This window comes from Macaca fascicularis, chromosome 1, assembly GCF_037993035.2.
Source record: "Macaca fascicularis isolate 582-1 chromosome 1, T2T-MFA8v1.1".
In the NCBI taxonomy this organism is placed as follows: domain Eukaryota; kingdom Metazoa; phylum Chordata; class Mammalia; order Primates; family Cercopithecidae; genus Macaca; species Macaca fascicularis.
In genome coordinates this window covers 107,803,312-107,826,215 of record NC_088375.1, presented here as the reverse complement: position 1 = coordinate 107,826,215, position 22,904 = coordinate 107,803,312, and the positions used below count along the sequence as shown (strand labels likewise).

Genomic DNA, 22,904 nt, shown 5'->3' with positions numbered 1-22,904 from the left:
CGGGAAGAATGTTGATGAAGGATACAATAAGGCAGAGAAGACATGCTGCTCATATTTTCAGATGACCCAAAAGCGCTGAGTGCACAGTGAGCTCAAAGCAGATGACAAAATCGAGATTTTGAAATATTTCATGGCTGAAAAACTATGATGCCACTAAATCAGGACAAACTATACTCTTTTAAACACTGGGTATGATTAGGCACATTGGTTGAAATGTGGATTTATATAACTTCTTTATAGAAAACCTGATCGTTTTTCCCATCTGCCAAATCAATGAAGGTGATCAGAAGAATATAGATATCAAAATAGATCATGCAGTCTTAGGCCTTATAATTATTACAACTATCAATTGAGAACTATATCATTCACAAAGCATTTTCATATGTATCACCATATATAATTAGTGTATTGTAATAAGAGAAATAATGGCTCCACTCAGCTCCACCTGAGTCTGGAAATCCTTGGAGTATTATGTTCACTTCTGGTCACAGCATTTAAGAAGGAATTTGAAATCCAAAGAAAGCTTTCCATGATATACTTCCCAAAAGATATGAGGTCAGATATACCTAGATGCAAGCCCATCTTGGAACTGACACCCATAAGTTATATGACATTAGACAAACTTATTAACCTCTCTGAACCTGTTTCCTCAGCTATCAAGCAGAAATGACAATACCTAGTCCACAAAATTGTTATGAAGATTCATGAATCCCCATAGACTCTGTGCACACAGAAAAGACTCAGTAAAAATTGCCACCTCACATAGGCTACATGTTGACTCTGTGGTTCTGCTCTAATTCGGTTCAATCCTGGATATGTTTCCTTTTGACTCTTCCATCCTCTCACTCCCAACTCCCCACCCTGCAGCCAACACCAATTCCCATGATGAACATGTGGGATCTTAGGAGGGCCAGATCCCATCAAGCCTATACCACTCTGGATCAGCTATTAAAACAATGTCAGATATTAAGGAGTATATTCCCTGGAGTCTTGGGATTCTACATTCATCCAACTTAGCTTATGTTTAGTTAGCAACTACTACATGCAGCAGCTAGATAAACGGTGGTGAAAAGACAAGCGTGTTTCCTGAGTCCACAGACCTTTCATCAGCTGGGAGATGTGTGTGTGATGTTAACAGTCATTAATGCCTAGGTTTTTTATTAGGGCTTGCAAGGTGATGATATTCCATTTCTACCATTACTTTTTCATTTATTTGTTAGAGTACATCTATTAGGAGAAGTTCTCTATTATTTGGTTATTCAACTGTATTCTTTGTATAGGAAAGGAAGAATAGGTACTTTTCTCTTTCCCTTTTTTTACAAGTTTTAAAGTAAAAAAGTAGATTCAGTGGATGTCCTAGAAGTGACAATTCGGGGGGGTTTTTTGTTATTATTATGAATGTGTTGATTTAAACTTAACAAGCTCAGACACATTGCAATTATTGTTGCTATTGATGCTCACATTGCCATTAGCCGTTAGACACTGGAATTTTCCCTTTAGACAGTAGAAATTTCCCAAGTCCTTTCGACCCAATATGAGAAATATTTAATAGCTTCATTGTTATCTGATATGATAAAATGTTTTAACTTATATGTTTCCCATCCCAGACCTGAAATCAGCCATTTCTCTAAGAACTATTGATTTCTTTTACTGGGAAGTGGTATTTTAAGATCACAACTTGGGTGCTATGGATACTCATTGCTACCATATTGATCAGGTTTCTGGGCCCTTTCAGTGAGCAAAGGTAAAGTTATTTAAGATGAAACACCTCATATGTTCATAAATGAGTTCACTCTGTTATTTTTTAATTCACATCCAGGGACACAGTGCATCACTTAACCTCTGCTGTATTCATCTGTATCTCCTTGTCCCACACTGAGAATCCTACTTCAAAAACACTGGGGATGATGGAATTAGTCACATAATTACTCATTTGTTTGATTCAACATCTCATACTAAACTTTCTTCTAATAACAATATTAATATTAGAACTACAATATGATTACTAAAATGGTTTTAAAAATTAACTTGCAGATGCTCTCCTTATTCTCTCCCCAGTTTTTTACAGTTGTACCTTATACTACACTGTCAGAGTTCATAACCATTACATGCAATACTATTTTTCTAATAACCTTCATTTGGTCTTAATTTTACAAGTAAATATATATTAAATGCTTACCACCAGTCATAATGCCAGTGTCTCTCCAGTTATTTTGGTCATTTTTAAAGACATTCTCTTGTAGGTTCTCACAAAGAGTCTCATGAGAATAATATTCACAGAATTCTTCCATGTTTGTGAGAGTTTATTTGTGACCTTTATACACAAAAGTCAATTTAGTTGAACATAATCCTTGGATCACATTTTTTCTTATTTTTAAAACATTTTATTATATTTTCTCCTAGTCCAAAATGTTGTTGTCAATAAGTCTGATGATATTTTTCTCTCTTGTTAGTAATTTGTTTTTGGTTTTTTTCCTGAATGCCCAAAGGATATTTTCCACTAAAGAGACTAAGTTCTTAAAAATCCATTAGTTCAGCTAGACCTTATGTTTGCATCCATCATTTTGAGTGCATCTTTTCTGGTATGAAGTGTGCCCTTTAAAAACAAAATTTCAAAATTTTTTTATTTCAGGAGGTGTTTCTAGCATAGTAGTTTTGAATATTTGTTCTGTTCCTTTACTTCAATTTTCTTCTTTAGGGACTCCAGTTACACGTGTCTTGTATCTTCTTTGCCTATGCTTTACATTTATCACTTTCTCTCTAATTCTTTTAATCTTACTTTTTAATTTATCTTTTATTTTAGAATTTTCCTTCCTTTTATCTTATTTTTCTTTAAAGGCATTATCCATTATGTGCATCCACTTTTAACATTTTTTAACTGGTTATTTCTGAAATGGATATTTCCTTTATTTCTTATTCTCTTCTGAGCCCCATTACCTTGTTTCTGAGTTTTTGTAGTTTCCATTAATTGTTCTTTCATATCTTGTATTATTTTCCTAATTATTTTAGCTCAGTTTGAAATTGCAGTTTATAGTTTTCACCCATAAGCATGTCTTTATGTAATGCTTTTATTTTCTTGATTCTGCTCCTGATTCTATTTTTATCTTAAAATAACTTTATGTGGGTTTGAACCTCAAGTATTTTCTGTTGTTTTTTGTCTGCATTAGCTTTCCTCAACTTTAAAGAAGATGTATGGTGTTGAAGAGCTTTTTTAATTCAATCACTCTGGAACACCTTCTTCCATTATTTTTTTCAAGTAAATGTTCAACATTATGATGGCTTATATTCAGAGAGCTTCTTGCTCCACTGCCTTTCCACACTTTCATGTGAGCTCCTTTTCTATTTTTATCTTTTTTATGTCTTATGCCTGGACTGAATTAGATTCTGTTTCCAGCAGTTCTCCCCTGTACTTTGTTCTAGAAGGGAATTTTATCTGGCTAGTTTTGAGAGGCATAAGACCCAGACCGTTCCAGTTCCCGCAGATCTTACTGCAGAATCCTTTGTGTTTACACACCATTGGGGTGTGCAAAAAGGCCTCTTGATTTTAGATGCTAAGCTGTCAAAAATTTGGGGTAAAATTATCTTGGTTATTTTAGGTTCTCATGTCCACCAGACACTCTGTTGTTTCTCTTTGCTTCCTCTTACACAGATGCTGGTACCATATAGATCTTATGGCTCTTGGACTGGGAGGGAACAGAAATGCAGAAAATGCTGGTGGTATGGGGGCACTGTCCAGAAAGTTCTCCTCCAAATAGGGGATAATGTAGTGAATTGGCAAGGTGAACATGAATTTGGATCTCTTCATTCATTTATTCATCCACTTATCTAATAAATATCAGTAGAACGTATTAAATTTCAGACACTGCTGAGAAACAGAGGACATATAGATGAATAAAACACAGTTCTTCTCCCGGAGAAACTCACAACCAAGTAGCAAGGATATAAATAATGACAGCCCTTAAATAAGGGCTGCATCCAAATATATACAAGTTTATGTGTAAGAAAGAAGAGTGGTCACATTGACCTGAGTTATGGGTGAGGGGTGATGGGTGGGAGGTGGTGGCTACCAGGCAGACACCAGGGGAAGGCTCACCTGGCAGGGGGGCATGGAGAGAGAGAGAGAGAGAAGGGGAGAGAGAGAGAGAAAGAGAGAGAGAGAGAGAAATGAAACAAGAATCGGTTCATTGTCTCACCTGGCTGAGGAGTTGGGTTTCCAGGAGAGGAAGGTAAGGAGAGAAGAAGTCTGGACTCAGAGTCAGAGGACTGTGAATGTCCAGCTATGAGGTTTGTAGGCCCTTGGAGGATGTTGGCAGGAGAGGGCATGATCATCCCAACCTCAAAAAGGAAGCCCAGGAAGGGGTGGCAGGGGAGGAGGACACAAGGTGTTGAGCCAAGGTGGATGGTGAGGACAAGAGATACCTGACAGGGGAGGGAGAGCAGTCTCAGAAGGACCTGGGGCTTCTCTCAGTGTTTGAAATGAGGCCAGGTGCTGATGATGTTGTACAAAGCCTGCCCAGGAGACAAGGTTTGGGCCACATCACTGTGGCCCACCAGCAGGTAGTTGGGAGTCAGGTACCCCTTGACCATGGCACACTGGATCAGGTCTTGGGCTGCCTCTAGTGCTGCAGCATTGGGTGGTGTACCTGCAAAACACAGCAGCCCATTGTCCACAGGATTACAGGGCACCCTGCAAGATAGAACATATTCCCAGAACCCACCCTCATCACAAAGCTAATATATTCCACTGTCGACAGCCTCCCTAGAGACAGGCAAAAAACAAGGTCAAGGTTTCTTAGTGCCAAAGTTTTCCTGAATCAAAAGAGCCAAGCCTGGGATAATATATTCTTCTGGGGATATACAAAGCTTTTATCCACTACAAAAGTTTAGCCTGGTAGTTCTTTATAAGGATGCAATTTAGCCCCCCAGAGGACATTTGGCAATGTCATGAGATATTTTTGGTTGTGAAAACTGGGATGCAGGGGAATGCTAGTTGGTAGAAGCCAAGGATACTGCTAAACATCCTAGGACAGGACAGCCCCCTACAACAGTGAATTATCTGAGCCAAAATGTCACTTGTACTGAGGTTGAGAAACTTGATTTAATCACACATGTGCTCCCTGTACCCTTTCATGTCTAGCTCAATGCTCAGCCCAGTATCAAGTCACAGTCCTGGTTCACCCCATCCCCTGACCCAATGCCCATTTTAGTATGGGCCATGTCACTGAATCAGCTCCAGTGACATGGCCTCATCTTTTCAGAGGTTCAGTGAAAGATCCTTGAGTCTAAACAAACCGATTAAAAGCTTTGAGTTGTTCTCACTTTGGTAGGACATACATTAAAACTGAAATGATATAGAGAAGATTAGTGTGGCCCCTGAGGTAGGATGGCATGCAAATTCGTGAAGCATTCCATATTTTTAAGGAGAAATAAAGTGTTTCCTAAACAAGAAAATGCTAAGGGAATTTGTCACCACTAGGCTGATCCTATAAGAAATGCTCAAAGAAGTTCTACACATGGAAACTAAAGGACAATACACACTATCATAAAAACATATGAAAGTATAAAACTCACAGGACTTATAAAGCAATTACTCAATCGAGACTGCAAAGCAACTGGATAGCCATTAACATTATGACAGGAATAAATCCTCACATATCAATATTAACCTTAAACATAAATGAACTAAATGCTTCACTTAAAAAATATAGGCTGACAGAATGAATAAAAACACAAAATCCAACCATATGCTGCTTACAAGAAACCCCCTAACTGGTAAAGACATTTACAGACTCAAAATCAAGAGTGGAGAAAGATATTCCATTTAAATGGAAACCAAAAAGGAACAGGAGTTGCTACACTATATCAAGTAAAACAGACTTTAGGTCAAAACAGTTAAAAAAAAAAAAAAAAGATAAGGAAGTTCATTATGTAATGATACAAGGGTCAATTCAATAAGAAGATATAACAATCCTAAATATATATGCACCCAACACAAGAGCACCCACATTCATCAAACAAATACTGCTAGACCTAAGAAAAGAGATGAATGGTGATATAATAGTAGTAGGGAACTTCAACACCCCCCTGACAGCACTAGACAGATCATCAAGGCAGAAAATCAACAAAGAAACTCTAGACTTAAATTGGACTCTATGCCAAACAGACCTAGCAGACATTTGCAGAACTTTCTAGTCAACAATGGCAGAATATATATTCATCTCTTCTGCACATGGAACATTCTCAAAAACAGATCATATACTAGGCCACAAAGCAAGCCTCAATAAATTTTTTAAAAATTAAAATCATATCAAGTATCTTGTTGGACTACAGTGGAAGAAAACTGGAAATCAATACCAGTTAACTCTCAAAACTATACAAATACATGGAAATTAAACAACCTGCTCCTGAATGGTCATTGGGTAAATGATAAAATTAAGGCCAAAGTTAAAAATTTTTTTGAAATGAATGAAAATAGAGACACAACATACCAAAACCTCTGGGATACAACAAAAAACAGTGATAAGATGGAATGTTATAGCATCAAATGCCTCTGTCAGAAAGATAGAAAAGCCTCAAATTAACAACCTAATGTCACATCCCAAAAAACTAGAAAAGCAAGAACAAACAAAACCCAAAACTAGCAAAAGAAATAACAAAAAACAGCAGAACTAAATGGTATTGAGACCAAAAAAGAAATAGAAAGGATCAATGAAACAAAAAGTTGGTTATTTGAAAAGATAAACAGAACTCACAGACCACTAGCTAGATTAACCAAGAAAAAAAGAGATAAGATTAGAATACCCACAATCAGAAATGATAAAGGTCACATTACAGTTGATATCACAGAAATAACAAAAGATTGTCAGAGATTACTATGAGCATCTCCATGCACACAAACTAAAAAACCTAGAGGAAATGGATAAATTCCTGGAAGCATACAACATCTCAAGACTGAACCAGGAAGAAATAGAAATCATGAATAGACCAATAACAAATAATTCAATTAAATCAGTAATTTAAAAAAGAATCTCTCAACAACAAAAAGCCCAGGACCAGATGGATTCACAGCCGAATTCTACCAGATGTAAAAGGAAGAATACCAACCCTACAAAAACTGTTCCCAAAAATTGAGGAGGAGGGAATCCTCCCCAACTCATCTACAAAGCCACTCTGATACCAGCGCCAGGTAAGGACACAATAACAACCAAAACTGCAGGCCAATATCCCTGATGGATATCGATGCAAAAGTTCACAACAAAAAATTAGCAAACTAAATCCAACAACACATCAAAAAGTTAATTCCCACAATCAAGTGGGCTTTATTCCTAGGAAGCAGAGATGGTTCAACATATGCAAATAAATAAATGTGATTCACCACATAAGCAGAATTAAAACAAAAATATATAATAGTTTTGATGCAGAAAAAGCATTCAATTAAATCCAACATTACTTCATGATAAAAACTCTCAACAAACTAGGCATCAAAAGAACATACCTCAGAATAATAAATCTATATATGACAAAATCACAATCAACATCATACTGAATGGTAAAAAGTTAAAAACATTCCCCCTAAGAACTGGAAAAAGACAAGGATGCCCGCTTTCACCACTCGTATTCAACACAGTATTGAATAAAACAATCACGCAAGAGAGAGAAATAAAAGGCACCCAAATTGGAAAAGAGGAAGTCAAAACATCTCAGTTCACTGATGATATAATCTTACACCTACAATACCCTCAAGGCTCCTCCGAAAGACTCCTATATTTAATAAATGGTTTCAGTAGTTTCAAGATACAAAATCAATGTACAAAAATCAGTAGCATTTCTATACACCAATAACAGTCAAGCTAAGAACCAAATCAAGAACTCAATTCCATATACAATAGCTACATATAGATAGATATAGATAGATAGATACACCTATAGAGATACACACCTATATGTGTTATATATAGGTGTGTATATGTATGTATATATGTATATGTTTGTATGTATATATATGTATTCCTAGTGTATATATGTATTCCTAGTGTATGTATATATGTATATACACACACACAGTAGGAATACATATATGTGTGTGTGTGTATACACACACACACACACATATACTAGGAATGCATTTAACCAAGGAGGTGAAAGAGCTCTACAAGAAGAATTACAAAACACTGATGAAAAAAAATTGTAGGCTGGGTGCGGTGGCTCACGCCTGTAATCCCAGCACTTTGGGAGGCCAAGACGGGCGGATCACGAGGTCAGGAGATCGAGACCATCCTGGCTAACACAGTGAAACCCCGTCTCCACTAAAAAATACAAAAAAATTAGCTGGGCGTGGTGGCGGGTGCCTGTAGTCCCAGCTACTCAGGAGGCTGAGGCAGGAGCAAGGCGTAAACCTTGGAGACGGAGCTTTCAGTGAGCTGAGATTGTACCACTGCACTCCAGCCTGGGCAACAGAGTGAGACTCCATCTCAAAAAGAAAAAATTGTAAATGGCACAAATGAAAAGACATCCCATGCTCATGGATTTGAAGGATCAATGTCATTAAAATGACCATACTGCCCAAAGCAATCTACAGATTCAGCACAGTTCCTATCAAATTACAAACATCATTTTTCACAGAATTTAGAAAAACTATTCTATAATTCATATGGAACTAAGAAAGAACCCAAATAGCCAAAGCAATTCTAAGTAAAAAGAATAAAGCTGGAGGTATCATATTACCTGACTTCAAATTATACTACAAGACTATAGTAACCAATTAGCATGGTACTGGTATAAAAACAGATACATAGATCAAAGGAACAGAATAGAGAACCCAGAAATAAAGCCACATAGCTACTCAACAGATCTTTGACAAAGTTGACAAAAATATACACCAGGGAAAGGACACCCTATTGAATAAATGATGCTGAGAAAATTGGATAGTCACATGCAGAAGAATGAAACTAGACCCACATATCTCACTGTATACAAACATTAACTCAAGATGGATTAAGGACTTAAATGTAAGATCCCAAACTATAAAAATCTTAGAAGAAAACCTAGGAAAAAACTCCTATGGAAATTGGCCTAGGCACGCATTTATGACTAAGTCCTCAAAAGCAAATGCAACAAAAACAAAAAAAAGACAAACGGGACTTAATTAAACTGAAACTTTTCTTCACAGCAAAAGAAATAATCAACAGAGTAAACAGACAACCTACAGAATGGAAGAAAATGTTGGCAACCTATGCATCTGACAAAGAGCTAATATCCGGAATCTACAAGGAACTCAAACAACTTAGGGAAAAAAATCAGCTCATTAAAAAGTGAGCAAAGGACATGGACAGACATTTTTCAAAAGAAGACATGCTAGCAGCCAAAAACCATGAAAAAATACTCAACATTACTAATCATCAGAGAAATGCAAATTAAAATCACAATGAGAAACCATCTTACACCAGTCTGATTGACAGAGATTGAGACCATCCTGGCTAACACGGTGAAACCCCATCTCCACTAAAAATTACAAAAAAATTAGCTGGGCATGGTGGCGTGCACCTGTAGTCCTAGCTACTCGGGAGGCTGAAGCAGGACAATTGCTTGAACCCAGGAGGTGGAGGTTGCAGTGAGCTGCCGAAATCACGCCACTGCACTTCAGCCTGGCCACAGAGCAAGATTCTGTCTTGATAAATAAATAAATAAATCAGTCAAAAAATAACAGATGTTGCTGAGGATGCAGAGAAAAGGGAATGCTTACACACTACTGATGAGAATGTAAATTAGTACAACCTCTATGGAGATTTATCAAAGAGCTAAAAATAAAATAGCCATTTGATTCAGCAATCCAAATAGTGAGTATCACCCCAAAGAAAAAGAAATCATTATATCAAAAAGACATTTGCACTCATATGTTTATCTCAACACTATTCATAATAGCAAAGGCATTGAATCAACTTCAATGTCTGTCAATGGATGAATGAATAAAGAAAATGTGGGGTGTGTTTGTGTGTGTGTGTGCATGTGTGTGTGTACACCGTGGAATACTATTCAGCCATTAAAAAATGAAATCATGGTGCGATGGCTCACTTTGGGAGGCCGAGATGGACAGATCACGAGGTCAGGAGTTCAAGACCAATCTGGCCAACATGATGAAAGCCTGTCTTTACTAAAAATACAAAAATTAGCCAGATGTGGTGGCATATGACTGTAGTCCTAGCTACTTGGGAGGCTGAGGCTGAAGAATCGCTTGAACCCAAGAGACAGAGGTTGCATTGAGCCAAAACTGCACATTGCATTCCAGCCTGGGCGACAGAGCAAGACTCCATCTCAAAAAAAAAGAAAAATGAAATCATGTCTTTTACAGCAACATGAGCGGAAATAGAGGCCATATTCCTAAGTGAAATGACTCAAAAACAGAAAATGAAAAACTACATATTCTCACTTATAAGTGAAAGCTAAACAATGGGTACACATTGGCGCACAGAGTACAATAATAGACATCAGAGACTTCAAAAGGTGGGAAGGTGAGAGCAGGATTAGGGACAAGATGTTATTTAATGGGTACCATGTACACTACTCAGGTGATGAGTACACTGAAAGCCCAGACTTCACCACTGTGTAATAGATCCATGTAGCACAATATATCCATGTAGCCCCTAAATCTATAAAAATGAAAAAAAAAAGTGAAATAGAGCTCTAAGCCATGACAATTCTCAGTGTGAACTCTCAGTGCAAAGACTGGGGCTCACTGTGGCTTTGGCATATAAGGCAAAGTGTCTCTACATTGTTGTCATGGTAACCAAGAGAGGCTGCATCTACTGACCAAGATGAGCTAAAAATAAGCACAAAGATCTTTTCCCGTTGCTTTGCATGTTCCTTACATACTGGAAGAAAGAGACATTTGGCTGGGTGCAAAGGAGGGTAGATGTAGGGTAAGCATTATGTCTGGGGATCACCTCTGGTCACACTCAGCTGAGTCAAATGTTGGATTGGAAGCTGGGTCAATCAAGCATATGCAGGCACTAAAATGACGCTTGAGACTGAGACTTTGTCTTCCATGTCAGATGCTCTCTTTCAAATACTATGCAATGACCCTACTGCCCAAAGCATCCACTTACCTGTGAAGGTACCCATGAAGGTAATGCCCAGGGCAATGTCTTCGTAGCCAGGAGTGGAGGAGCCTTGGACATTCCAGCCCACCCCTTCATAAACGGCGCCATCCTGGCCCACCAGGAAGCTAGAGGACCACAAGGGGAGATGGAGACCAGCATGAAACTCTGGAATTGCTTCTCTCTTTCATGTATTAATTTATTCATGTCTTTACTGCTTCAGACTTTGATTATCTATTGGATTCTAAGCACTGGGTTACGGAAACAAGACAGAGTCCTTGCCAATGGAGTGCTGGTAAACTAGCCCAGGGGGAATGAGGGAGGCAGAGTAAGGAGAGGGAATCCCAGTTTACAGCATATACTGATTTCTGTGGTGTAAACCTCTCACTATAGCAGATTTCAGGTGATCAACAATTTAACAACAACCAGCTCTCAAAATTCCAGAATCTCTAACAATCAGCTCTCATGAGCTGGCATGAGTCCCCTCGACTCCAACACACCACTGCAGCCCCCAAGTAGCTCACAGTCAATAAAGAAAAAAGAGAATGACAGCTTTCAATCCCTATGCCTTTTCTCCTTTGACCAAGAAAACAGTTTCCCCCAAGGTGACCCAGGATCTCCTTACCATTAAGTACAACGTAAACTTCCCCAATCTTTCCTGACTTGGTCTCTCTGTAAGTTTGACTCTGCCACCCCTCTTGACTTTTCCAAACATTCTCTTCCCTTAGCTTCCATCACACCACATTCTCTTGGCTTTCTTCTCCAGTTGCTCTCCCTCAACACCTCATCTTCCTGCACCCTTTCCTTAAATGTGGGGTTCCTCAGGATGCTATCCTAAGCCCTCTTCTCCCCTTACTCGACACAGGACTAACCCATCCACTTCCTTGGCTTCAGTTGCCATCCATGAAAGTCCACATGTTCACAACTGGACCCATCTTCTTCCTCACCTGTTCCCCTTTCTGGTATCCCCATCTTGGTGAAAGGCATGGTCACACACCCACTGGCCCCAGCCAGGAATACAGGCATCAGCCCACCCACTTCATCCACTCATTAACTCAGGCTTGTCAATGATGTCTTCCAACTACACTCCCTGATCTGCCCTGCGCCCTGGTCACTAACCATTAACCTCCACTGACCTCTGAAATTCCCCCACTTCTCTCCGTGACCTCTGCTACCATCACAGGGATGTCACCACTTAGTCCTGCCTGGATTGCTGCACAGTCCTCAGATCTCACTGCCTCCAGTTCCACCCTTTCCCATCCAATCTATTCCTAAAGGGTAGCCAGACTAGTCTTTCTAAAATACAAATCTTACTGTGTCAAAACCCTGTTTTCAGTCCCTCAGCACTGAGTGCACACACCCCAACTTAAGTTACAAGAGCCTTCTGACATGGGCCCTGTCTGCCTCCCCAGCATCAGCTCTCCCACACCCCTCTTTGACATCTGTATTTATCCTGATGAACTTCTCTCAGCTGCCTAAAGGCACCTTTCTCAGGCTGGAATTCAGTCCTTTCCACAGAGCCCTTTCCCTCTTCCTGAATCACTCTTCCTGCTTCCTCCTCCCACTCACCTGTGAGGCCCCAGCTAATCTGATGCTCCCACAGAGATTGCTTCCTTCACTCCGATTTTCCTGGCATCCTAAGCCTCCCGTCTACCCTTCATGTGTCCCCTATCATAATGTTAAACCTACCCTACTAGAACTTATTTGTTTGAATTATTTTTTTTCCTCACTAAAGCATTGGCTCCATTCAGGCAAGAACCATATCTGTGAGGCACATCCAATGGCACCCCCAGAGGACAGCCTTGTGCCACGCCGAGTACACATTCAATTACGTGTTCTGTGAATTGTAATCTATGAGGCAGGGAGTGTGTCATCCCGACCACAGAGCACCTCAAGGAAAGAAAATGACACTGTCATAATGCTATAATAGAAGAGGATACAATACAAGGTCCAAGTCAAGGGACAGGCAACTACCCTCTGAGACCTGAATGGAAAAAGGGAAAGGACCTCCCCTCAGCCTCCACCACTTTCCAGTTTAGGCTTTCCAAATTTACAGTCAATTTTCAACTATCCACTCTCATTAAAGACAGCTACGCTGCAAGTAATCCTGTACGGCGGGACCTAGCAAAGCACTTGGTAGTTTCTGATACGTCATAGATGTTGGAGGGAAAGTTTTCTCCTGTCTTGAAAAGATACTAAAATGGGGACAGAGAACAGGGAGGCCAGAGAGGGGAAAGACAGTCAGCCCAGAATCATGTACCAAGCGACGGTAAATTCATCACTAAGCCATAAATGGCCCTAGAGTTAAGGGCTCCTTCTATGAATGTGCATGAATATGCCAAATGGACGAGCAGTAGCCTTTCCTGAGATTTAAAATTTAGTGTGATTGTTCCTGATGGGATATTACATGGGGTCTAACCCCGGATGTCTTATCTGCAAGCTCTGAAAGCATCCTTTAAGAAATTTCTACTTGTTTTGTGGATTATTTGTTTTGTGAACTATTTGTTTTGTGTGTTTGTGTGGCAGTTTTTAAAATCAGTACTTTTTAATGGAAACATCTTGATCAGAAATGTATCACAGGATTTTGAGACCCTTTAAGATAATGTTTAATGGGGAAAAAAAAGAAATGTTTACTCTTGCACTTAGGTTGGTGTGTTCCTTATTAAAGAATCACAGACTTTAGCACTACAGAAATGAGAAGATAGTATCTGGTCTCTCCCCTGCCTTCAGACAGGAAGGATATTCTTCCCAAGGAGGTTGGTGGTTTCTAGAAACAGAGAAGTAGCATGAGTCTACCCTGAGGAGGAACCGCTTCAGGTTGTGGCAAAAGGAGCAGCAGAGCCCCAGCCTCTGAGTAGCAGGAGGTGGTTACACAAACAAAGCACAATCTTTCGATTATCTTTTCTACAAGTACCACAGTCTTGCATGCATACTGCTTCCTCCAGTGACTTTTTGGCAGAGTTTTAGCATCCATCATGCCAGTTTACTACCTTTAGTAGGTACACATCTTGAGAACATGTTTGGGCAAATGACTATCCCCTTGGCTATCTCCTAAGTAAGACCCATGCAGGGCCGTGTGATGAATCCATTTGGTTACCCATACAGTGCCTCTCCTATGGTGACTACCCAGTAAATAAATATTAGTTCCCTTTCCTCTTCCTTTCAAAGGTTCAGTTTCTGCCCCCAAGGGAAGAGAAGCCCACAGTACCCAGACCCACTTACTTATACCCAATGTCGCACGACTTGAGCCTGTCTATGTAGAAAGACTGGATGTCCCGGACCAGCAAGCGGCACTCATCGGAAATGTTGCAGGTCCTCCCGGCAGTGTGGATAATGATGCCATACTTCGCTGGGAGGGTCATCCTGGGACAGTGGGTCTCCCTGGCCCCCCACGCAGACCGTGGGACAATGCTGGGGCAAGCTGAGGTAGGGCGAGAAACCACAGACGGTTCATCTTCCCCATCCATGCCAGCCACTTCTCCACTGTAGGCTGACATAATGCTCAGGACCCTCAACTTCCCAAACCCTTCTGGGTCTCCCACCCTGACCCAAACAGTGGGACTTGAGAGCAGAGAGTGTCCCACAGTGGGACATGGACATTTTATTCTAAGAAATGTCTTTGGGTCATTTGTAATCCATGAAACTCTCTGTCAGTGTAAGCGATCATTTATATTGACAGATGGCACCAGAGATCAAATTTACTCAAGGCTTTAACATAATAGAGATGAATCTTCTTTCAATCTTGATTAAGCTCAAGAAAAGGCTGAAAGTGCTTATTAAATTTACTGGTTTTGATGTTGCTGCTTGTCAAACCCAAAATAGTATCCACCTTTTATTATCTGCATTATGTTAAGCTCTTTCTTTAAAGTCTGTGTAAGCGGTGGTCTAAGTTTTCTGCAGCACTTCAGTCTATTAGTGTTGTTTTGGTTTTTTATTCAGAAATGTGTGTCAGTGTGTGTGTGTTCATGTGTAAACATATCAATGTATAAATATGTGTATAAATACATCCAGTCCCTTTCCATTGTTTCCTCCCTTGCACTTTTCTCCGTATAACATACCAAATATGTCACTTATCTATTTGCTTATTGTCTTTCTCTGCCCTCTAGACTGAAACTTCATGAGGCCAGGGACTTTTGCTTTTCATTCCTTCGTATGTTTTCAGAGTCTAGAAGGTGTTCAGTAAATGCTTGTTGAGTGACGGAAGAAAGGAGTGTGCATATATGACACCAGGGATAATGCTCTGGCTCTTTCATATGAGGAATCTGGGGGATAAAGAGGTGGCCTGGAGGTTTCCTCTCAAGATTTGCCAGCCCCAAGAGTTCAAAGAATTGGGTGGCCTGTTGCCTACCAGAAGGAATCTAATGAGCCCTACTGAAAAGGTCACTCCCAATGGTGTTTGCAAGTTAGTTGGGGTGAACCCAGCAGCAGGCCCAGTAGGGTTGAAGGTCTTACCTTTCTTCAGGCTCGCCTTCTGTCGAGGGGCCAGGCAGTTCTCACCTTTCACAAGAAGCGGCTGAACATAGTTGGATGACAGGTGGCCCTTCTGGACAGCATAGGAGATTAGGTTTTCCATGGCTGACAGGGCAGCAGGGCTGGGACTGTGGCCTGGAAGAGAGAAATCTGTGGGAAACCTCCACCCAGCCTGAGTAGTTTCAGGGGATCTTTTCGGGGAGGAGAAGATGTTCTGCCAGCCCCTACACAGCTGATGGAGAGGAAGAAAAGGGAACAGGTTATGCCCCCAGTTGGAGAGGCTGAGAATTAAGGATATGCCTGGAAAGATCTCTCAGAGACTCAAAATGAAGTCGTTTTCCATCCCAAATACCTGCCAAACTTCACCCCCTCTCTCCACGAAAGAGCTCAGAAGCAGCACCAAGCTCAGCAGCACCCGCCAGGCCAGGCCAGGGTTTCTCATCAGAAGAGGACCCCTCCAGGTATGTGCCAGACTCTTTGCCTACAATAACTCATTTAATCCTCAGCACAAACCTCTGAGAGATGCTATTATTAACTGCATGATTTGTGAAGAGGAACTTGAGGCTCCAAGAAGTAACATGCTCAAGATCCCAAGTTAACAACAAATGGAAATGAGTAGTCATGAAAACAAAAGCAAAAAACAAGATAAACACAGAGTCCTCTGGAACGCTGGGGAAACCACCCGGGAGCTGGAGATAAAAGATACGGACCACGTTCTGATTCCTCTCCTTCTAGCTGTGCCACTTGGAGTCATCGACCTCTCTGAATCCCAGGCTGCACCTCCGCACAACAGGGGTTATTAAATCTACCTGGACTATCTCAAAGGGTACTGGGAGAGGAAAATGAGAAACTAGGTATGTAAGATCTCTGTTAACAGCAAAGGGTGCACAAATTCAAAGGAATGGTCCTGGAGTACGTATGTTAGGATGCATGTGGCAAGGGGCCTTGGAGCAATAGCCCAGAAAGAAGTGAAAGAGAGTCAGAGATTAGGGGACTCAGAGTTGGGTTTTTTTAGAAATATATAGAAAATCTAGTAGTGAAAGATGAAAGGAAGAGGTGCCTGGCAGGAACTTGGAAAGCATGGCCCACAGTCACAGAATGGTCAGAGCTCAAGAGGAAGATGTGATAGTCATTGACGTAGAGGAGAGAGCTGAAGCCCAGATAAGCTTGCAGAGAGACGACTGGTTAGCCATCGAGATGGCTAGAGGAAGAGGAGCCTGTTTACAGGGGTTGAGAAGGACGCCAGGCTAGTAGGAAGAGACCCTTCACATCATTTCCTGGAAATCGAGGAAGAAGAGAATTCCAAGAGAGAGTGGGTCTTCAGAGAAGTATGAGAAGGATAAGAAGACAGCAGAGTAGCAGACAGCTACTTCCCATGAAGTGGCTCCTGAGACAAAGGATTAGAGAGTTCTTTGGAGAAGGTCAGCTGTGATAACTGTTACCTTTCTGAGTGCCGAAGAAGGCAAAGCCCAGGGAGATGTTGTTGTAGCCTTGGGTGTGCACTCCTTGGATGTTCCAGCCAACACCTTCATAGACCCTGCCATCATCCCCAACCAGGAAGCTATGGAGCAAGATAATACTGTTTTCATGGCTGACACTGTAGGACATTCCTCAGAGGGGAAACCACTTACCCAGGCTCAAAATGGAGAAGGGCTGAAGTCATGTTCACTGAAAGGAATTTGCACAAACTCTTCCCAGACACTGGAAAGAACAAGTCATTTATACTAGTCCTCAGAATTCAGAAGGAACCACTCTCACACTCCCTGCCTCCTTCCCTTTTCAGAGACTGCAGTTTTATCATTCTACATGCTCAGAAGAAGAGGTCCTAGAGGTTCCACATTAACTAACACTGACCTGACCACACAATGGAAGGGTCTTCTGTCTTCCACACTTCCTTAAACATGGCTCTCCTACCTCCTCCAAAGTGTGTGCTGTCTGTGTGATCCATGCAGAGCTGTTCATTCGATTTCTCCCTGTCAAGTAACTGTCCTACATAGACTTCCCAAGAAGTAGCTCCTGAGACAAGGACAAGGATGCAGGCACTTTATTTGCAAAGGGACCTGACAGAGCAGGAGCACCATCATCTCGGACAAACACCACCACTTTAAGTTCCAGCTCCCTTTCTAGCCTCATGTATTTCAAGGAAATCACTTCTCTTCTAACAACAAGCAGCCAGAAAGAGCAGACAGTAAAACACAGATAAGACAGCTCAGGCACAGAGGGAGGTGGGGGAAAGTCTCTTGGGTAACTGCCAAACTTCACCCTCATACAACGGGCCCCAGTAAAACAGTGAGCCTTAATAAGCATGTTCCTTTCCCTTCAGGTGCACTAAGATATGGAAGCTAAAAGCAGACTGGGGGGCAGTGGGAGTATGCCTGCAGCTGAAGAAGGATGTATGGGAACAGACACACAACTCTCCCTCCCAGATAAGCACAACAAAGACACAGAAGCAGTCCAAGCCTCTGATAAACTCTCCCACCCTGAATCCTTAAAAACTCTTAGTCTGTAAGAGAGTAGGCTCTGACCTAACTTGGCCAGAAGCCTCTCTCAGTTTTGTTTTCTCTGAAATAAACCTGCCCTTGACTGTCAAGCCACCTTTCATGTTTCTTTCATCTGTCTTCAATTCTTGCAGGATCCCAGAAGCCAGGGTGAGGAGAGTGAGACAGAAGGAAGAAAGCCAGCAAAGTGTGTGAAATTGGGCTGGCTCACAGGGGCCACCCGCAGCTCCACCCCACCCTTTGGCCTTCCCAGGAGCTGTGTACATGTGCTTTAGAACTGCCTCTCAGAAGTGCTAGGGTTGAGGAAGCTACACACCAATCACTGTCCCCCACGAAGGCATTTACTCCCTTTTGTCGTCAGGGGCTGGGGGAAGGTCTGAAGCAGGAAAGCAGAGAGATGTGTTGGACACTTGAGGCAGGAAGCCATCACCACACTCAGGAACTGTCCACAGCTAGTCAAAGTCAGAGGTGAGCCAGAAGCATGTGGTATGGACACCAGTAGGAACTACTAGAGAGATCATTACAGCAACTGATGGACAGTTGCCTCACTGAGACCGGAGCCCATGCGTGTGGTGTGGAGGAACACACCAGGGATGAAGAGAGCCAGTTTAGGCTCCATGAGTCCACAGATGTGTGACCTCAAATTAATCAGCCTCCCTCCCTTGGGCCCCTCTCCCAGGGCAAAGAGATGGTGACACCTGCCTACCAGTTGGGGGAGCTAAAGCCCTCATGTATGTAATCTGTGGTGTGCTGTGTAAGCCAGGGTTGGGGGAGGGTAGAGAATACAGTTATTACTTAACCTTCCTTGCTTCCTTCCGGGAGCTCTCAGAGACAGGCACCTCACAGAAAAATCCAAAGGATTGGGAGTTTCATGAGGGTTTTAAATATTTTATTCATTATAAAACATATATGACCACAACCCAGAAAATGAGGAAAAGGGATGAGAAGGGACAGGAGAAGCATCCCAGGGAAGCAACACTGACCATTTGCCTTGGGACCCAGACCCAGCCTCTTACTTGTAGGCCACGTCACACCCGCTGTTGTTGTGGACATGATGGGCCTGCAGTTCCCGCAGTTTCTGGCTGCAGACTCTCTGGTCGTGACACTCCAGTCCAGGGACATGGTGTATAACAAGGACATTCACTGGCGTGGTCAGCTGAATACTGCAGCCAACAGCTTCTGCCCCCCATGCCTTGCGAGAGACCGGGGTGGAGACATCTGTGGGGAGACCTTGGAGACATCATTCAGCGCACCTGCCCCATCACTATCACATTAGTGGGCCAAGCTGAACATGCAGGCATGGGCTGTGTCGGCCCCATGGTAGTGGAAGAGCCTGAGAAGGAAGCCTTCAACAGGCAGGTACACCTGCCCTGCTCACCTCTGCAACCCCATCTCTCCAACACTCACCCCCAACACAGACTCTGCACCCAGCCAGGGAGCCTAGTGCTTTGCTTCCCCATCCCAGAATGTCCCCTACTCAGCTCCTGCCCTGCTGTGTTCCAGGCCCTGCACTTCAGGAAGCATCACTTGCTTATCCCTGGGGAAAGCCCTGAACAGCCTGGCTTAGTGTCACCTCAGCATTCATTGTGTGCTCTCTGATCATTTCGTCTGTGGCTCTGAGTGTTCCCTGAGGAGACTGCATCTTCTCCCCTCAGCAGGGGCTGTGTCTCCCCCTCAGTCTGAGGACTCCCTGAGAGCAAGATTTGGGTCTCCTTCCACAGGGGGTCCCTGTCTGAAGAGGCTGTTTCCCCCCTTCCTGGTTTTCTAGCCCTCCCGCACCAGCCTTCCATTCCACGGACCTAGGGCAATTAATGCAGGTGGTTTACTGGTACTGCTCTCTGCACCTCAACCCCATTTGCCGCCTCCCCAGTCGCATGTGGCTCTGCAGACCTCAGAAACATTTCCGATCACATGAAAAACCCCAGCTGGTCCCCAAACCCCCTTACTATCCAGATCCAGTTTACCTTTTTCAGTGAGCTGGGGGATGTTCTCAAATGGGTCCTGAAGCCCCTCTGATACCTGTTTAGCTTGTGTTTTGTTCCAGGAGGAATCATCTGCAAAGGAATATCCCATTTTGCATCAGAGAGCACCAATACCAGCCATGGTGGTGGCACCAGCTCTGAACAGAAACAGCCATCCCCTCTCCACTGCCCCTCTGCCTCCTCAAATCCCAGAGCCCCCTCTAAGAAATCCCTCTGGGCTGACCAGAGGGCCACCTCTAATAGCAGCAAGTGGCATAGTTTCTTCCCACGCCAACTCTGGGCAATCCCCTGGGATAGGCAGGGAGTTGGAAATGTTATCGTTTTCTCATGAGCTGTATCTACACACACAATTGGCAAAAAAAAAAAAATGTATTCAGACACTTCAAAACCACAAAGTCCTCTCCTGTGTGCGTTATTTTACCGAAGCAATGGGGAAGCGTGTGTGGAGAACGGGTTAGAATTACCTGCATGGGTCAGACCAGTTTCCCCAGGATTGATTTTAGGGACATGTGCTGTGCCCATTCTCCTGTCTGAAGGCCCATGGGGGATGGGCAGGGTGTGTTGATTGAGACCCTTACCTGCAAGGAGCTTTCTCTTATTGACAAGCACAAACCCAAGCCATGGGTTGAACTCTGATTAACGTCATAATAATACAAATGCAATCCCTGCTCCTGCTTATCTGCTTTTACTGCCCACGTATTGCTCTATCTTCAGGTGCATTATCTCATTTAATCCTCACAGTGAGTTTAGGAAGTCATAACTTTCTCAATTTTCAGGTGGGAAAATGAAGCATTATAGAGCTGAATCGCTCGTTTAAAATCATTCCTAGAGGCAGAGCAAGGACTTGAATCCAGGTCTATAGGCTCCAAGTTCTGTGCTCTACCTATGATCTATTCTTTTGCCTTAAGAGCGAGTAGGTTTTTATTTTGGTGGGGGGGTTGTTTTCTTTTGTTTTTTGTTTGTTTGTTTGAGACCGAGTCTCACTCTGTCACCAGACTGGAGTGCAGTGGCGCAACCTCGGCTCACTAAAACCTCTGCCTCCCAGGTTCAAGCGATTCTCTCATGCCTCCCTCCTGAGTAGCTGGGACTATAGGTGTGCACCACCATGCCCAGCTAATTTTTGTATTTGTAGTAGAGATGGGGTTTCACCATGTTGGCCAGGATGGTTTCGATCTCTTAACCTCATTATCCATCCACCTCGGCCTCCCAAAGTGCAGGGATTACAGGCATGAGCCACCATGCCCAGCCAAGAGAGAATAGGTTTGTTTTGTTGTTATTGTTGTTGTTGTTTGTTTGCTTGCTTTTGTTTTTGAGACAAGTTCTCGCTCTGTCACCCAGGCTGGAGTGCAGTGGCACAATCTCTGCTCACTACAACCTCCACCTCCCGGCTTCAAGCAATTCTCCCACCTCAGTCTCCCTCCAGGGTAGCTGGGACTAGAGGCACATGCCACCACACCCAGCTAATTTTTGTATTTTTAGTAGAGACGAGGTTTCACCATGTTGGCCAGGATGGTCTCAATCTCTTGACCTCGTGATCCACCCGCCTCGGCCTCCCAAAGTGCTGGGATTACAAACGTGAGCCACCACCCCTGGCCAAGAGAGAGTAGGTGTTTGTTTGTTTGTTTGTTTGTTTGTTTGTTTTTGAGACGAGTTCTTGCTCTGCCACCCAGGCTGGAGTGCAGTGGCGGGATCTCGGCTCACCGCAGCCTTGAACTCCTCAGGCTCAGATGGAGAGTAGGTATTTTTTAAATTCCTATTACGAGACTTTAGGATCACCCTTCTTGGTTGCTCTTTGGCCCAGGGAAAGAAAACTTACCCCAGGCCTGGAGACCCAGAGCAGAGAAGACAAGAAGCCACGGCAGCATCCCCACGTGGTCCCAGGACACCAACCTGGAGAGTGTGGATGGCAGCCTGAGACAGATGTTGACAGTTGTTAACATGACCATACTCAATCTGCAGAGTATCCTCCACCCTGACTGCGGGGGGTGCCGTCCGCCTCCTCTACCATCCTGTGGCCTCCTGAGGGCCAGCACCTGGCTCAGGCTTCTCAGGGCCCCCAGCACATAGCAGGTGCTCAGCTTCCCTGTCCTATTATTACCCCAGCAACTGAATTTCATCACGTGCCCACTGCGTGCAAGGCCTGTGTACACACTTGCATATGCAGTCTTATTTAATTAGTCCTCACCCTAATCCTGTCATGTAAGACTGTTAACCCCCATTTTTATAGACAAAGGAAGTAAGATCCAAGAATGGTACAACCGAGAAATCCAGACTCATGGATGGGTCTGATGCAGAGAATCCCTTCCCCACTGGGAATATGTCAGGTGAGGGAGATATAGGAGTAGCAGGGGTTCCTAGTTCTAGGGCAGAGGAAATCCAACCCTTAACATCCTTTCTGGTGGATTCCAGTCCCTTTGCTGGAAGAGGGCTTCTAAAGAAGAAACACACACTCAACTCACAGATACCTGTGGGTCCTGTGCTGTTCCAGCCCAGTAGGTCAGGGTGCAGTTGGTTAGCCCCTCACTGTCCAGCAGCTCCTTCCCTTCCAGACTTGGCCTCCAGGCCCTGCCCTCCTTCACCAGCTGGTGCCTTCTCCTCCAGCCTTAACTCTCTCTGGCCCTAGAGGGCACTCCCTCCCTGGGAATGGAGCAATCGGGCTCCAGCTTCCCAGAGAGAAGAGGAAAGCCCAGGATCCCTAACTAAAGATGGAAGAGAAGCAGAAGACAGAGGGCCAAGGCTCTGAGCCAGCTCCTTTCACAGCACCTGGAGAAATGCAAGTGGGACCAGACTCAGGCTGAGAGCACCTGGGGACCCGCCCTGTGAATAAGCTCAGGTAGCTCCTCCCTGGGAAAGGGCAAGAT

At 43.1% G+C, this 22,904-nt stretch overlaps 1 protein-coding gene and 1 non-coding gene across 3 annotated transcripts; one reads left to right on the top strand and one right to left on the bottom strand.

Moving 5' to 3' along the window:
- Positions 1–4,045: 4,045 nt before the first annotated feature.
- On the bottom strand, positions 4,046–21,908 carry PGLYRP4 (peptidoglycan recognition protein 4). 2 transcript variants are annotated; one of them, XM_045363126.2, is made up of 8 exons: positions 21,860–21,908; positions 20,026–20,115; positions 19,078–19,291; positions 17,006–17,124; positions 15,546–15,698; positions 14,316–14,514; positions 11,103–11,221; positions 4,046–4,643 (listed from the first exon to the last, which is right to left on the bottom strand). In XM_045363126.2, exons 1-8 carry the CDS (start codon positions 21,906–21,908, stop codon positions 4,465–4,467), a joined length of 1,122 nt encoding a protein of 373 aa, XP_045219061.1. In that variant the 3' UTR covers positions 4,046–4,464. The 2 variants fall into 2 exon arrangements, with proteins under 2 accessions (XP_045219061.1, XP_065392234.1); XM_065536162.1 differs by lacking the exon at positions 20,026–20,115 and having other exon boundaries at positions 19,078–19,279.
- On the top strand, positions 5,312–5,418 carry LOC123570877 (U6 spliceosomal RNA). Its single transcript, XR_006695096.1, has one exon. It is a non-coding gene; the product is annotated as a U6 spliceosomal RNA (small nuclear RNA).
- Positions 21,909–22,904: the final 996 nt, after the last annotated feature.

Excerpts from the sequence above, each read along its gene's own strand:
- PGLYRP4 (XM_045363126.2), bottom strand. The coding sequence starts at position 21,908 with ATGCTGCCGTGGCTTCTTGTCTTCTCTGCTCTGGGTCTCCAGGCCTGG. Across the intron at positions 20,116-21,859 it reads TCTGGGTCTCCAGGCCTGGG|ATGATTCCTCCTGGAACAAA; the intron begins GTAAGTTTTCTT and ends ATTCCTTTGCAG. Across the intron at positions 11,222-14,315 it reads TCGTGCGACATTGGGTATAA|CTTCCTGGTGGGCCAGGATG; the intron begins GTAAGTGGGTCT and ends GTGGTCCTCTAG.